This window comes from Primulina tabacum, chromosome 4, assembly GCF_025594145.1.
Source record: "Primulina tabacum isolate GXHZ01 chromosome 4, ASM2559414v2, whole genome shotgun sequence".
Lineage (NCBI taxonomy): Eukaryota > Viridiplantae > Streptophyta > Magnoliopsida > Lamiales > Gesneriaceae > Primulina > Primulina tabacum.
This window is the reverse complement of record NC_134553.1, coordinates 6,250,968-6,268,154: the sequence shown is the minus strand read 5'-3', so window position 1 is coordinate 6,268,154 and position 17,187 is coordinate 6,250,968. Positions and strand designations below refer to the sequence as shown.

The 17,187-nt window shown below is 33.0% G+C and overlaps 1 protein-coding gene across 1 annotated transcript; it reads left to right on the top strand.

Moving 5' to 3' along the window:
* The first annotated feature begins 15,194 nt into the window (after positions 1-15,194).
* Positions 15,195-15,512, top strand: LOC142541767 (pectinesterase inhibitor 10-like). The gene has a single exon (XM_075648233.1). It carries the CDS (start codon positions 15,195-15,197, stop codon positions 15,510-15,512), a length of 318 nt encoding a protein of 105 aa, XP_075504348.1.
* Positions 15,513-17,187: the final 1,675 nt, after the last annotated feature.

Genomic DNA, 17,187 nt, shown 5'->3' with positions numbered 1-17,187 from the left:
TACGAAATATTAATTCTTTCTGGCGGTCTTTTTAGTAAATAAATTATAATACAAGAATGATATAATTTTTTTTAAAAAAATTATATAATTCAAAGCACGTAACATATCCTTTGATATGATTTAGATTTGTGCCACGTGTTTCATTTGAGGATGATAACAATTGTTTTTTGAAAATTATGGTTCACGTGTCACAAATCTAAATCGTGTAACATGAGAAAATTTTACTTCCAATAAACATAAACACCTCAAGACATAAAAAAAAAAAAAAAAAAACATGCCCATTTTATTGACGATTCGAATAATCGCTCATTTAATTTTAAACTATGCTTTAGATTATAAATTATGTGTTAATATGCAGTCGCAAGTCGTGACTTTCTATATCTTACGCGTAATCAACCACTTTCAACAAATATATAGTTATATCAACCGTTTGAGGGGATTCTGGCTCCGTTGTGAACCAAATGCATGTTTGATTACCAAATTAAGTAGCTCAATCGAGCTGGAAATCAAAGATATTCAAAAGCAAAATAAATATATGCATCTCATGACCCAAAATGCATTTCTTAATGGGCCCATATAATAAAATAATTTTGACTCATCGTAGTCAAGTTTGTAAGCCAATATCTTAGTTTTCTAAAAACAAACAAAATAGTGTAACATTTTAACAGATACAAAAGGTTGAACAGAAATAAAAAAACGAAAATAGTAAAGCAAATTGACGATGTATGAAGTACAATGTCATTTAAACATATTCGTCCCCTCCGATATGCGTTTCGAGGATCAAGTTTGACAAATGTTTCTCGGGATACAAGTGACAGCGAACTGAAGAAGTATCTGAACTTTATCATGAGTTGGAGCAGAACAGCAAGAGGCGGGCAGTTGCAAGGTTACATCCAAAAAGATCTGAAGTAAATTTTTGAAAACAAAAGTTTCGGAAAATAGCAAAAGTCAGGTGACCCTAGGCGGCTAGTTTTGTCTTGATCGGTCTGACATTCTACGCATCCAGGTTCGTTGGCACACAAATCAAGCATTTTTCGGTGTAAATCAGGTCGTTGATTTACACTCCCTACTCAAGCACACGCCAAAGAGAGTATATTGACCAACCATTCTAACACCTTCACAACGTGTAACTTAATATAAATTCATCCATACTAAGATTATTTTTTTATGTGAGTCGCTCTTCATTTCACACTTAATCGTCTACTTAACAAACTCATAATAAACTTATCTAATTTTCATTCAAAATAGAAAAAGTCAAAGTGTACAAAGTACATCAAAGGTACTGTAGCAAAATTAATTCTCTAAATCCCTCAGTTTCAGCCCGCATCATGCAATGACTAACCAAAGATTTATTAGTTTAATGGCAAGTGAGACCCCAAGATTCAAATGATCTTGGCTTAGGTCTCCTTTTATGAATTTAGATTGATAAAAGAGATTTTCTCTGTATGTATATATTATTAATTTTCTCTTTTGATGCAAAAATCAGCTGTCCATAGCAAAGTTGCTCTGGCTATATGATTAGACAGAGAAAAGATACTGACGTACTGATACGGTTTTGTAACGGATAACGAACAAAGCAACTACAGTCCTTCAACTGCGGCCATTCATGGCCTCTTCTCTTGGATTCTCTCTCGCCGTTTGAAATCCTCTCAGCCTTTTCAAAACCACGAAAGTCACAAAACCCAGAAATCAAGCAGCTAAAATCTGCTGCATTGGGATTAATACGAGTTAATTAATTTCTATAGGGTCATTGATAACTTGTTGTGGCATGCAGCTATTGGACTTGGTTGAGTGGAATGAGGTGAATAGATCTTTCGTCTTGATGAAAATATCACTAACGCGCATCAGGCTAACCAGGTGATGGATGCCAAAAGCTAGAATCATATTATCCATTTCATAACTGAACGAAACATCTACATTCAGCCTCTCCGATCACTTTTTTCATCAGCAAGGCCACTTTTGTCTTTTGTACTTTGTTATGGAATACTTACGTGATGGTGCTAAACACGTCGGTATTTACCGTTATCACGTCAGCACTCTGAAAAAAAAAACCAAAAATTAAAACAACCTAATTTAAGGAATCAATATAAAGAATAAGGAAACTTGAAGGACTATTTTGTTAATTTTCTTATTGTAAACAATATTTTTAATGTTTGTCTAATGTTCCTTCTAGCATGTATGTTTGCTAGCTACATTATACTGCTTACGTGATATATTACTTATCGAGCACATACGATATATATGATTTGTGTGTCTACGTACGTTATTTATTAAAGTTAAACTTCTTTTGCTTACTGAACTTTCTTATGACAAAAAACTTTTTTGTAATTTCTAAAACACCATTTAACCAACCATTCAACTATTCTTACCATTTTTTTTCAAAATTTATTTTATCTCCAATTATTTCAATTTCAAAATTTAGCTTATTTAATTTTTTTTACAAAAAGTTACTTCGTTTTCTATTTTTTTTTACATAACACACACATTGTATGTGTCACGATCTGCTAGTATATGTAATTGTTTTGACCACGGATCAATTTATGCACCGATATTTCAAAAAATAAACCCTATACGAGGCTCTATACTCATCCGAACATTGAATCAATTTTTGCATGATTTTATACAATAATCGCACAATTTAATTTGAAACAGAGTTAACAATTTACAAAGCAATCTCTCTTCCTTCTTCACCTTTAGCAACGAGGTAATGATGTTTTTGCAATCGTGTCTGTTATCTATATAAAAAAAATGGTTAGGTGGCCCTTCCCTTCAAAGGAGCGCCTCTATACTCAGCATAAACTCCCTCGAACACACTTGCTTGCACAAACACTTTAAAATTATAATGGCAAAACATATCTTTTTCTTGGTACTTCTCCTCTTATCTTCTACTACTTCCCGCACAAAGTGAAATTGTACTCCAATGTGTTTAGTCCGGGAATGAAAGGCTGGACTCCTGCGATGTGGAAGGCACTCTGACTGTCACAAAACAAAGAAACATTTTCTTGTTTGTGCCCGATCTCCTCCAATAACCTTTTGATCTATATTGCATCCTTACAAGCTTGAGTAGCTACCATATATTATGCCTCTGTTGTAGATAACGCCACAACTGTCTGCAGTTTTGAAACCCAGCTTACTGCTCCCCTCGCAAGTGTAAATACATAACCAGTAGTAGATTTCCTCTTATCAGGATCACCTGCATAATCTGAATCAACATAGCCCCTGAGTGTAAAATCTGATCCTCCATAACATAATGCAGCATTCGAGGTACCCTTAATGTATCTAAGGATCCTCTTAACAGTGCTCCAATGCTCTCGTCCAGGATTCGCCATATACCGACTAACTGCTCCCACTGCTTGAGCAATGTCCGGTCTTGTACAGATCATAGCGAACATCAAACTTCCCACTGCTGATGCATATGGTACTCGAGACATCTCCATCCTCTCTGCTTCACTGCTAGGACACATCTCGGAGGATAACTTGAAGTTAACAGGAAGAGGGGTCGATATTGGCTTACTATCTTGCATGTAGAAGCGTTGCAAGACTTTCTTCAAATAATTTTTCTGGGAAAGCCAAATCTTTCTGTTACTTCTATCTCGGTGAACTTGCATCCCTAGAATCTTGTTTGCTGGTCCCAAGTCCTTCATATCAAATTCCCTAGCCAAATGTGCCTTCAATCCTTGGACCTGATCTTTGTTGGGGCCTGCTACGAACATGTCGTCCACATACAACAGCAAAATAATATAATCATCACCAGACCTCTTGAAATATGTACAAGGGTCTGCACTCAGTCTGTTGTATCCAAGGCTCATTATATAGGAATCAAATCTCTTGTAGCAACACCTCGGCGCTTGTTTGAGACCGTACAGAGATTTCTTCAACCTGCAAACCAATTTCTCTTTGCCTTTTTCCGCAAAACCTTCTGGCTGGAGCATATAGATTTCTTCTTCAAGATCTCCATGAAGAAACGCCGTTTTCACATCTAGCTGTTCTAGATGTAGGTCAAACACCGCACACAATGCCAACACCACTCTGACTGTTGTAAGCCGAACCACAGGGGAAAATATCTCATTGAAGTCAATGCCTTCTTTCTGAGCATACCCTTTTACCACCAATCTAGCACGATACCGCTCCACTTGGTTATTGCAATCTCGCTTGATCTTATAGACTCATCTGTTACCAATGGCTTTCCTCCCTCGTGGTAGTGTAACAAGATCCCAATTTTTATTCCTGTCTAATGCCTCCAATTCTTCTTGCATTGCTATCATCCACAAAGATACATCCGAGCTTTGAGTAGCCTCGTGGAAACTCGATGACTCACCATCCTCTGATAATAGACAATATGCAATGTTGCTTTCAGTGACATAATCTGAAAGCCAACCTGGTGGTCTTCTGTCTCGAGTTGACTGTCTCACATTGGAAACCTCAGACTCAACATGTTCTTGTTCTTCGTGCTCTGGTACTGCTTCACGAGGAACTTGACCTTCGTCCGTCTTATTTTCCACCTGAAAAATAATAGTTTCTGAATTCGGTGTGCCTTTGTCTCCCTTTACTTTATCTTCCTCGAAGATAACATCCCTGCTGATGACAAGCTTGTGAACAGTAGGATCCCACAAGCGAAACCCCTTTACTCCATCAGCATAACCCAAGAAGATACATTTTCTGGATTTCGAATCCAACTTCGATCTTTCTTTCTCATTGTACAGAACGTACACAGGTCTTCCAAATGTATGCAAATGAGAATAATCTGTCGGCTTCCCAGTCCACATCTCCATCGGAGTCTTCAGATCAATCGCCACTGAAGGAGAACGATTGATAATATAACAAGCGGTTTTGACTGCTTCTGCCCAAAATGACTTTTCTAGACCTGCAGTCCTCAACATAGCTCTTGTTCTGTCCAACAAGGTCCTGTTCATCCGCTCCGCCACTCCATCTTGTTGAGGTGTGTAAGCCGTCGTGAACTGTCTCTTGATGCCCTCATGTTGAAAAAATGCATCAAACTCGTCACTGGTATATTCTCCTCCATTGTCAGTCCTCAGATACTTGATTTTCTTTTCTGAATCAAGTTCAACTCGCGCTTTGAAATATTTGAAGATCTGGAAAACATCTGACTTCTTCTTGATTGGATACACCCATCTCCTAGAGAAATCATCAATGAACAAGACAAAGTATTTCGCTCCTCCTAGGGATACAACCGATGCTTGCCAAACATCCGAATGAATCAGCTCCAATATGCTTTTGCTCTTGGCAGTAGAAGTGCCAAACTTTAATCTGTGTTGTTTACTGGTAACACAATGCTCACAAAAGGGTAGTGACACTTTTGTAAGTCCCGGCAGCAGCTTCTGTTCTGAGAGAATTTTCAACCCTCGTTCTGACATATGCCCGAGCTTTCTATGCCATAACACCGTTAATTCTTCTCCTGAACCAATTGATGCAACAACTAGTTCTGCCTCTTTGTGTGTTTCTCCCAAAAGTACATACAGATTTGTAGCAACCTTTTCCGCCTTCATAACCACAAGCGCGCCCTTCACAATTTTCATGATCCCGTTCTCGATACGAGTTTTGCACCCGATGTCATCCAATTGCCCCAAGGACAAAAGATTCTTCGTCAGTCCTTTCACATGTCGTACCTCCTGTATGGTGCGAATGGTGCCATCAAACATTTTAATTTTGATAGTACCGACCCCAGCGATTTCCAATGCATGATCATTTCCCATGAATACAGATCCTCCTGAGACTGGTTCATAATGATCAAACCATTCTCTCCGAGACGTCATGTGCCACGTCGCTCCTGAATCCATAATCCATGTGTCACAAAATTTGTGTCTACCTTCTGCAACTGTTGCTGCTTCGCTGAATAATATTTCACCACTGCCTGAAGTACTGGCCACATTTCCTTGAGAACTTTTATCGATACTCGTACACTCTCTCTTGAAGTGCCCTTTACCGCCACATTTAAAGCAGTAAATATTTTTCTTCTTACTTCTCGACTTTGATCTACCTCGCCTTTGGCTCCCACTGGAGTCACGGTCCATGAATCTTCCTCTTATCATCGGTAAAGCCTCTGCTTGCTTCAAGGTTACTAACCTATCTTTCTTATTCTTGCGCCGGCTTTCTTATACGAGAACCGCAGTTAAGACATCGTCGAATCTTAGAAAGCCCATAAAAATATTGTTGGTAATGTTGATGATAAGTTGATCATATGAATCTGGTAGACTTTGAAGTAGAAGCTCCGCACGTTCATTTTCCCCTATTTTATGCCTCATGGAAGTGAGTTGGGCAAATAGAGTATTTAGTGTATTGATATGGTCGGTCATCGATGAGGATTCCGCCATCCGAAGAGTATAAAGCCTTCTCTTTAGAAAAATCATATTGTGTAGGGACTTGACCTCGTACATCTTTGTTAGAGTATCCCAGATAACTTTTGCTGTTTTTATCTCAGAGATACTTGACAAAACTTCGTCAGCTATAGCCAAGTGTAAATTGACAACAGCATTATCATTCATCTCGTTCCACTTTCCATCATCTGTAATCTCCATCGGTCTATCTCCAATAGCCGCCAAGCAATTCTCCTTTCTTAAAACTGCTTTTATCTTTATTTTCCACAGCATAAAATTGCTTCTGTTGAACTTTGCTGTCTCGTACCTCCCGCCATTATGTCTACAACAATTTAGTAGATTGGACAAAATTAATCCCGCCTTAAATAAAAAATCTCAAAAAATCTTTTCTGATGTGGAATATCAGTCTAGGCTGCAACCACAGAGCATACTTAGAATTTTAAGAAATTTCAAACCAAGGCTCTGATACCATTTTTTGGTCCCACGTGCGGAATTTGAGATAATAAAACCCGAAAATAAAGAATAAACTGGACACCGAGATTTACGTGAAAAACCCCTAAAAATTATTAGGGTAAAAACCACGGACAAGATGAAAAGATTTCCACTATAATATTTTGTGGTGTACAACTCACTCACTGTGTTTCGAAAGAGAACACACACTCTCTTAATACAGGAGAACAAAATACCTCACAAATATTATAGAACTAAGCACTCAAATTCTTATAAGATGAGAGAAAACTCGAAGAAGGGATGATTTCAGAATGAAGGAGGGAGCTCTATTTATAGAGCCTCCTGTCAATGTGAAGACGCGTTTTATAAATTTCCGTCTGAAATCTCTCGCATTATTTTGAGCAGCCCACGTTTTTTTTAAACCTTCAAAGAAAGTAGCAAAGTATGTGGTCCCTACAACAATTATTGCCGACATATTTGAAGGTTGCTGTAAAGAGAAGAGTCTCGTATTGTTCACAAGTTACAAGTAATGCTCTTGCATTGGTTAATCGCTTTGCACCAAGGTCTGCATAAACTTGCCTTTCAATTACTTAGACGTAATTTCAAGCAAGACAAACAATTGTAGGTGAAATGAAATAATTTTCAAAAAGGTTTTGGGATAGTTTTGTAATTTGATAGTAGCGTGTAAACCTCTATATTTAACACTCAATGTAAACACAGCATTTTTCACAAATTATATTATAGACTTCTTAAACAAATCATTAATACAAAATTAACGTATCAAAATATATAATAATCTAACATATATATATATATATATATATATATATATATATAACATTTCAATGATATACATAAAATGAAAATAAAAGATATAAAAATACAATGAATCAATTTGTGTAATACTATGTTTCACTCGTAATGAAAATAAAAATATATAGTATTATATAAATACAATGAATCAATTTGTGTAAGACTATGTTTCACTCGTGTTCTCGTGAAAAGTTGCAATTGTAGTTCTGCAAGATGATTTGTTTTGACTTTTAGTATTTTAGCTTTCTAAAATTTGGTTTTCATCCAATAATTTGAATTTTGATTTTGGTCTTTTTTTTGTTGGAAGTCATTAAACTCATCGAATATTGTGTAGTTGACATCGATACTATCTACTTAACTCATGTGGTCAGAATAAAGCTTATTTTACACACGCTTAAATATACCTAAGCAAAAATAAAGGATTATAACAAGCTTTTTTTCTTCAATATTGAAATATTGAATGTTATTTTGCTTTATTTTTCTACTTTATTTATGCTTATATAGATTTTAATGTACGCCGCGTGAGCAACATATGAGAATATCTGTTTTAACAAGTAACATTCGATGAGTTTGATGACTTCCGTAAAAAGACAACAAAAATCAAAATTACTAGATGAAAATCAAATTCTGAAATCTTACGACTAAAATATCAAATAGACCAATTTACGGAACTAAAATTATAATTTTCTTTATTCTCGTCAAACTCATCCATGAAAATGGTGAATACATAAAATAATATGATGTGATAATATTTATCATCTTTCAGGTAGTACTTAAAACGGGCTACCGATGTAGGTCAGAAAATTGTCGACTCAACTCGCTTATTTTATGTGACGAAATGGACGTACTGGAGTAGGCCAGTCCCCATTTTGGTGGGGTGGGAAACTGCCAACCCATTCTCTAATATCATGTAACGAAACGAGCCTAATCTGTTTTGACACTTCTAATAATAACTAAATTCGATTTTAGATTTGACCATCTAATAATGCAATCCATTGCTAAAAGTATCCGATATTCTTATTTTCACTGGATGTGTGTGAGATCGAGTTATATTTCTTTGTGAATTTTGCTTCTATTTTTTCTCTACTAAATTTTAGGAAAGGCCGCCAACAAAATTTTCCAATCATGAAATTTTGATTTTCCAGGAAAAAAAAATGAATTTGTCTTCTGTCTTTTGGATTCTCAAGTTTATTTGAGGGAAAATAATTTTCTTGATCCATTAACTTGTCTCATTTTGAGTTTTGCTTAATTTAGTATTCAAATTTTGGTTTTATTGCAATAATTTTGATTTTATTTGTCTTTTAGTATTGTTTTGCTAGAGTACTGACTCGTAACATCGATTTGATAATGAAAATTAGCCGAAATTAAAATGTAATATACTAAAACCAAAATTTGAATGTTTAGTGAATCAAATCCAAAATAATTTCATTTAGTGGACCAAAAAAATTATTTCCTATTATTTTATCTCCGAGTAGTTTGTTCCGGTAGTTCCAAATCCATCGTCAAATGATCATTTCATGATGTAAACATATTTCTTTATTTCTGGTGATGGCATCGGACCCAAAACTTCCTGGAATTGAAAACTAAGACGCGACGGCCATCAATAAAAATGATTAGGAAAGCTAAAACAGAAGGAGAGAGCCGAAGCTAGTCCCCCTGAGCAACGATGTTTCGTTGGTCTTGATCAAACATAGTAAGCAGTAGGAGTGTACTGCCGATCGAATAATGCACGGATCGGATTAAGCATTTGTTAAAGACAGTATCTGAAACTAAAAGAATAAATATCTGGTCGATGTTAAGAATCCTTATAATCAAAACCTAATTATATTAGAGCATATCTTTTGTGATACTGTCTCACATATCTTTATTTTTTAGACAGATCAACTCTGTCAATATTTAAATAAAAAATAATATTTTTGGTATAAAAAGTATTACTTTCAAAGATGACACAAATTAAATATATGCCTCGCAAAATTCATCCATGAGACTGTCCCACAAGAGTTTTTATGATTAAATTAACGTTAGCTTAAGATTTTTTAAAAGAATTAAGACGATGATAATGATATAAATATTGAAAAAAATAACATTCAAAATAATTGTGAAGCAGCCTACTCGTTGAAAATGGACATATGACAGATCAAATATGTAGTAATCACATATTTTCTTAACTTAGAAATAAATAAAAAAATTGTGTCTCAATTATTATGTGATGCACTCCTCAACTGTACCAAATGTCTAAATCTTTATAATTAATTTGACGCTATATATTGTCCAAAAAAAAAAGAAGGAAAATTGTATTGTTGTGTACTCTGAAGGTAGCTAGGGATCACCGGATAAACTTAGTGTTTCAGCTCGAGTTCTTGGTTTTATTTAATTTGGTAATAATACATAAATTCTTGAGTTTGAATTTGACTCGAAGAATTTATTAGTAGCTCGAGCATGGTTTAATAATAATCTCGAATTTTTTTATAAATCAAGCTCAAATTTTGATAGCATGCATGTAGATAATTTTCCTTTCATTTTTGGGAAAAAATATATTGAACTCATGAAGCCAAAACTTAAAATTACTTTAAATGATATTAATTAAGAATGATAAAGTTACTCATAACTATAAATTGATTGATAATTGCTCCCCGTTAATGATGAATATTTAAAGTCTGAAATTATTCAAAACCCCACCTCCACCACCACCCCCCCCCCCCCCCCCCCCCCCCCCCAACAAACCCCCACCCCTCTCAAATGAATTTATCACAAATTATTATAACACGTATATATGAAAAAAAAATGTGAAAAATAAAATATTTCTAGTTTATTTTATACTATTAATTTGTTTTATTTAATTAATTTGTGTTATTCATATTGTTTAATCGTGGGCAGTAGTTGCGATTGAAAAAATCGTCATCTACTTCACAATAAAGAAGGCAATTTAAATTTCTATTATTTTGCTCAATTGTTGTGGGGTCAGTAATGAGATACGACAGCAGTGTAAAAAGGGAAATCAATCGGTAGCGTAAAATCGAATACAGAACTAAATACATGAATACATGTAGGAGTGATCAAGATTTCGATTACATCGAATTAATCGATTGAACCGAGTCAATTCGGAAATTCGGTTCGATTATTTCGAAAATTCGGTTTTCCAATTAAAATAAATTCAATTATATCGGTTAATTCGATTCGGTTACGATTTTCAAAAATTTGAAATCGGTTAACTGAATTAACCGATATAATTAATACTATTATTTAATAAAATTTTATTTTTATCAATTTTTATATATATTTTAATTTTTAATTTTAAAATCAACCATAATTCTAATATATGATCTCGTTCTCACTTCTCTAAGGCCATCTCCAACCCATATCCTCTATTTTTCATCCTCTATCCTCTATTTTTCATCCTCTATCACGGATCTCTATTTTTAAAAACCTTCTCCAACCTGTATCCTCTAAAAATATTACAAAATACTCCATTTTTCTTTTTTCATTTTCAAAAAAACACACATATCATTACATAATGTATTATATAACTGAACTTAATTAATTCGATAAACATAATACAATAAAACATGTATTAAACTCAATTTATTTAAATTAAAACAATTTTTTTGACACGACAAACATAAACGACAAGATACAACATTCATAATATAAACATAAAATATAAATCACAACAAATATAAACAACACATATGGTTTAAAGAACAACACATAAATTATATTATTGTTTATTATTTCCATTTCATGATTATTATAAACAATACTTATAATTAATTCATGAAAATAATAACAAAATTAAAATAAATTAACTAAATATAAAAATTATTTAACATTAAAATTAATTAATTAAATAATTTGATATATAATAATATAAAATGGAGCAAAACAAAAACATAAAAATACAAAAGGACTATTTTGCAATTGTTATGATGATATTTTAGTAATTTGATAGAATCTCCGTATTGATCTTCAAATCAACAGTGATCCTCCAAAAATGGAGGATCACTATTGCAATCTCCAAAATGGAGATTGCATTTGGAGTTGGGTTGGAGCACCAACCCATACTCTATTTTGGAGGAAACCTCCAAAATAGAGATGGGTTGGAGATGCTCTAACCAAATTTCTCATTTTCAATTCTCTATTCTTCACTATTGACTTCATCCGCCGTCAAGAAAAATTACATATATAATTAAAGTTAAATCACAAATTTTTTTAAAAACTAATCGGAATTAACCGATTTTAATTCTGTTCGGTTTTCGTCAGTTATGAAAATTAATTCGGTTGATTTGGTTATGGCTAAATATTTCGGTTCGATTCGGTTATGGCTAATTCGGTTCGACCGGTAAAGGAACCGACCGAATGTTCAACCTTGAATATATGATTTTGATAAATTATCTTAAAAATAAGAAGAATTGACACTTAGAATATTATTTTCAACCAAGATGCAATTACTAAATGTAAAATACAAGGAGCATTTATTTAATATTTCAAAAGCTTCGAATAGATTAAAAAAAGTGCTTAAAATTTGTGGCTCATAAATCTTACTCATATTGAGTAGTAACAACCCTAATCTTTTCTATTTCCAAAAAATCATATTGAGTAGTAACAACCCTAATCTTTTCTAACTCCAAAAAAAAAAAAAATTAAAAACCAAACAAATAAAATAAAATAAAATACGTACAATACGTGGTCCTAATGCACACAGGATCAAAGAAAAATCACAAAAAGTTCATTGTCATTAGAGGTACTGAAGGAATTTTTGGAAAAAATAAGAACCACAAGTGGATGTATCCATTACGTCTTATCTTTTCCTCCGCAAATTAATCACGTCGACTTAAATTTGTTGTCTACGTCACAGAGTATAGCTACAAGATTCCATTTATTTCAATTCTATCTCAGAGGTGTCAATCTCACATAAGTTTATATTCTACCAAAAACAGCCAAAATGATTGTTATCAAGATTTTATTTTTAAGATTTACAGGAATATATAATTCTTTTGTTGATGTGGGCAAGCTTCTTTTTTTTTTCCACATGAAATTTTATTTTATTATAAAAAAACAAAGCACTGTGATATAGATCGAAGATTTACATTGGAGCTGGGATCACCAATATCATCTGCACACTTAAGAAAGCAAAAATAGTTAATGGTATGTCAGAAGGTTTTCTAGCGTGGTCACTCGAAACTCAAGTCAGTCCATTGTTTATGCGAAGGAAAGTATAAGGATAGTGCATGATCTTTTGTGTAAGAATATCAACATACATTAATGTCAAGCAAACCTGGTATTTATAAGAGAAAAATCAATGATGATTTTGTTTTCGGTGCATAGTTTTTATTCATGGCGAGATGGTTGCTTATGCCCTGTTCCCTGATACTGTCAAATCTGATAGTCCATACTACTTTTATCTTAGTTACATCACTCCTACGTGCGATGAAAGACTTGTCAATGATTATCAAGACATAGCGTCCCATACATGTGGGCTCAGAAGTGACATCGTGGAGCAGTGCCTATTAATTATATTACCCGAACTCACAGTGCTTGGGTTCAGCTGAGAGCGCAACCTTTTTGGAGACAGAACAATTTGCTCAACTTCTCTGGTCCTTGCGGTATCCAAAGGTTCATATGGGCTGGCTCTTTTCCCCGTTTCCCTGGCTTCCTAGAACCCGGGCTAGAGATGACCCGGGTACCTCCGGGATGACCCAGATATCTCCGATGGTATCACCACTGCAACGGGTCTATGATCGTAACGTGGAGTACTGCCTACTAATTATATTACCCGAGCTCACACTACCCCGGTTCAGCTGAGAGCCCAGCCTAGCACTGGATGGTTTGCTCAACTTCCCTGATCCTGGGGTATCCAAATGTTCATCAGGGCTGGCTCATTTTCCCGCTTCCTTGGCTTCCAGACTTCCTAGAATCCAGGCTAAAGATGACCCGAGTACCTCCAAGGGTATCAAACTGATACTAATCAAGTTGCTATTATTTTTTATTCAAAGTTGAAATTAAACAAAAGGATGAAATATATAATATAATCTCATTAACAAAAAATCACGTGAGACGGTCTCATGTCAATTTTGTGATGCCTATATTTGACCCGACCGAACTCATTAATAATATTATTTTTTATATTAAAAATATTATTATCCATGATAGTTATGGATCAAATTACCAGCTCCGTAAAACTTATTATATTAGATTATATATTATGTTCTTTGGATGGAGACTTGGAAAAGATAAGAAATAATTGAATTATTTTCATAATTATTGAAGATAACTGTTATATTATAGTCCTCCTAATTAGACGTTTCCACTAGCTTACGTAATATAATTACGTGAAAAAGAAAAATCATATTGTGCGACATAATGTCCCACTAACTTTTTAAACATCACCCCATTATCACATCGATGACAAGGCTCTCCTTCTTGTTTACTTGTGAAAGCAATGATCTCAAACAGATATTGAAATTTTAGTTTTAATCGTATAATTTAGTAATATTTGGTTTTCATATAGTAGTTTAAATTTTTTCCCGTTAGTCGATAAATTATTAGACGCTGATTATCTCCGACATATCTCTTGTAACGAAAATAAACCTATATTCCACATACTAAGATATATTTAAATAAAAACAAAGAAGAAAATAAGTCAAAATGACACTCAATATTTCAAAATATGAGGAAAAAATTTCTCGTTTCTCTTTATTTTTGTTTAGATAGATCTCAATGTATGTCGTCGCCACATGTGATATATAAGAGAGTATCATTGTCAAATAAATAATATTTTGTGAATTTAGTGTTTTCGAACGAAATAAAGACCAAAATTTAAAAAAAATCAATTTATTTGATACAAACCAAACAATGAAAAGTTATAAGATTACAACTCAAAACATGTCAACTAAAATTATAATTTTCCCGGTTTAAATTAGGAATTCTTAATTATATTGCAAATCCATTTTAATTTTTGATTAAAACAATTAAATTTTATGTTGTTGCACGATGAGTTCTGATTCAAACACAACACAGATATAGTTGCCAACCAGCAGAGTCATGACTTAATTTAGTACATGGATGTTAGATCTTTGTCATCTTGCGATTTTCTATTGTATTATCAGTTTTAGGGGTCGAGTTAAACCAGTGTAGTTCTTATCTAAACAACTACATATTGACAAGAATTGCACAACAAAGGCGACAAATAATATCCATACCTCTCAAATAAACTAAAGAACCTTAATTTCCATCCTATATATTCTCTCAAATCACACCAAAAACATTACACTTCTCCCAAAGAAAAAAGATAACAAAACTATAATGAAAAACAAATTCTTTTATTCTCACAACCTTTTAAAGATTGTCCAGATTCTTATATTTTTCTGTTTCTGCTATAATAGGGTTGTATGCCATCCCCTGAGATCCTCTCCTACAAAGTCAAACACTCTTGGATACATAAAAAGGTCATGTGCAACAACACTCTACCCAAATTTTTGTTACGAATCTCTTTCAAGATATGAAGCGATAGTTAAATCCAACCCTAGAACATTAGCCCTCACCGCGCTTTCCGTGGTGCTCAACAGTACGAGCTCGGCACTAAAGTTATTGAAGAACATGGAAAGAAGCCACGGGAGGTCGAAACCTGGAGAAGTTGCTTCGTTGTTAGAGTGCGTGGAAGTGGTGGGTGACTCGGTGTATGAACTTCACAGATCCTTGAGAAGATTGAATCATACTGAAACGGGATACAATTTTGTGCTTCAAATGAATGATGTTCAAACATGGGTTAGTGCTGCTCTAACCGATGATGACACGTGCATCGATGATTTTAATGTTAATGGGAAGATGAAAATTGTGGTACGAGGATTGATCCTAAGAATTGCTCGTCTGGCGAGTGTTGCTTTGGCCTTCATCAATAGTTACGCTAGAGTTTGAAAGGCTCTCATTTAAGTCCAATGATTTCTTTTCCTTTTTTTTGGTTCGTATTTTGAAATAACTAGTAAAAGAAATGGAGGCGTGTTAATTAATAATACATGTGTAAAATATGTCGTTATATCTCTTCAAAAAAAAAGAAAAGGTTATATAATTTAAGGTAGAATCGAACTGAGAATACTGTCTGCAAGTGTATTTTTGTTTATTATTATTAATAATATTTTTTTTTCCTATAGATATTCGAGGTAGCATTTATCACCTTTTTCACAAATCGGAGACCTGAAGAAACAAAAACTTGTCACGTAAATTCACGAGAAAAAAATATAAAGTGTAATACTTCGGTATTTTTTTTTTACTTTTTATCTTATTAATTGACAAAAAATACACTTATTTATTTATTTTGTGTGTTAAAATAATATAACAACAAGATTTTCTTTACTATTTACCTATTTTCACTTTGACCTTAAATTTTATGTGATATAAGTTTCAATATTTGTACATATGTAAAAAATATATTATATGTATATAATTATAACGATGTTAAAAAAATTAATTATAAAACTAATAACTTGTTAATTTTTTTATAACGTCGAGCTTCATTTTTTTATTTAATAATTTCATAATTTAACTAATTTGAGAACACTCTCCTCACAAGTTTTTCCATTTTTTTTTGGTTTTATATACCTTTTTTTTTTGTTTTGATATGCTTATTTTTAAAAAATATATAATTAAAATAAAAAATTAACTTGGAAATTTACATCTAACATTATCCCAATTAAATATCAACATTAAATTTTCTATATGATTTAAGTGTAACGCCAATGTATCATTTAAGTGAAGATGTTTAATTGATACTAGTCTTTTGTGCACGTGATGTATGCTTGTATAATATTTTTTTTTTATAAAAAAATAAATATCGAGTTTAAAAATTAAAATCACAATTACAAGTTTCACCATTTTAATTTTATGAAGTTCTTTAAAATTGAATTAGCAAATTTTAAATAAAATAAATGTGTAAAATGATTAAAATTGTGAGATAGAAAAGTAAAATCATTTGGTGTTACACCATTACACCAAGTATAGCCAAATACTATTAATAGTAAATGAAAAACTGATAACTTAATCTTATAAGTTGGTTATTTTTAGTTTTTGATTTGGAATATGTCATTTTTTTATTTACATATGATATCTTTCCATTATTTAAATATTTGGTCATTTTTTTACACAATTTCAACTCCGGTTGCTGAATTGACATTTTTTTCTTAGTGACATATAAACTTTGAATTGTAGTTTTGTCACATCATATAATGTAGAATTTAACATAAATAATCATATCTTCTCTCCCAAATCCATTGGCATCAGCTTTTATTTAGATAAACAAAACCCTAATTTTCTTTCAACAAATCCTTAAATTTCTTAGAAGAAAAGTTATTTTACACGAGATTATAACGTCATTTGTTTCTGATTGATGAATATTGTTCCATGAATGTGGAAAATAGCACAATTGAGTGTTTCTAGGACAAGTTATTATCTAGGTCGAATGTTCCATAACTGCCAAAATTGGAAGGCAATTGTCTTGATTTTCAATTTTTTATTTTACAGCTTTCTTGTGCTTTGATTTTTATAGTATTGTATTAATTTATTTGGTAAAACATGTTACTTTCTATGGCAGATTGGT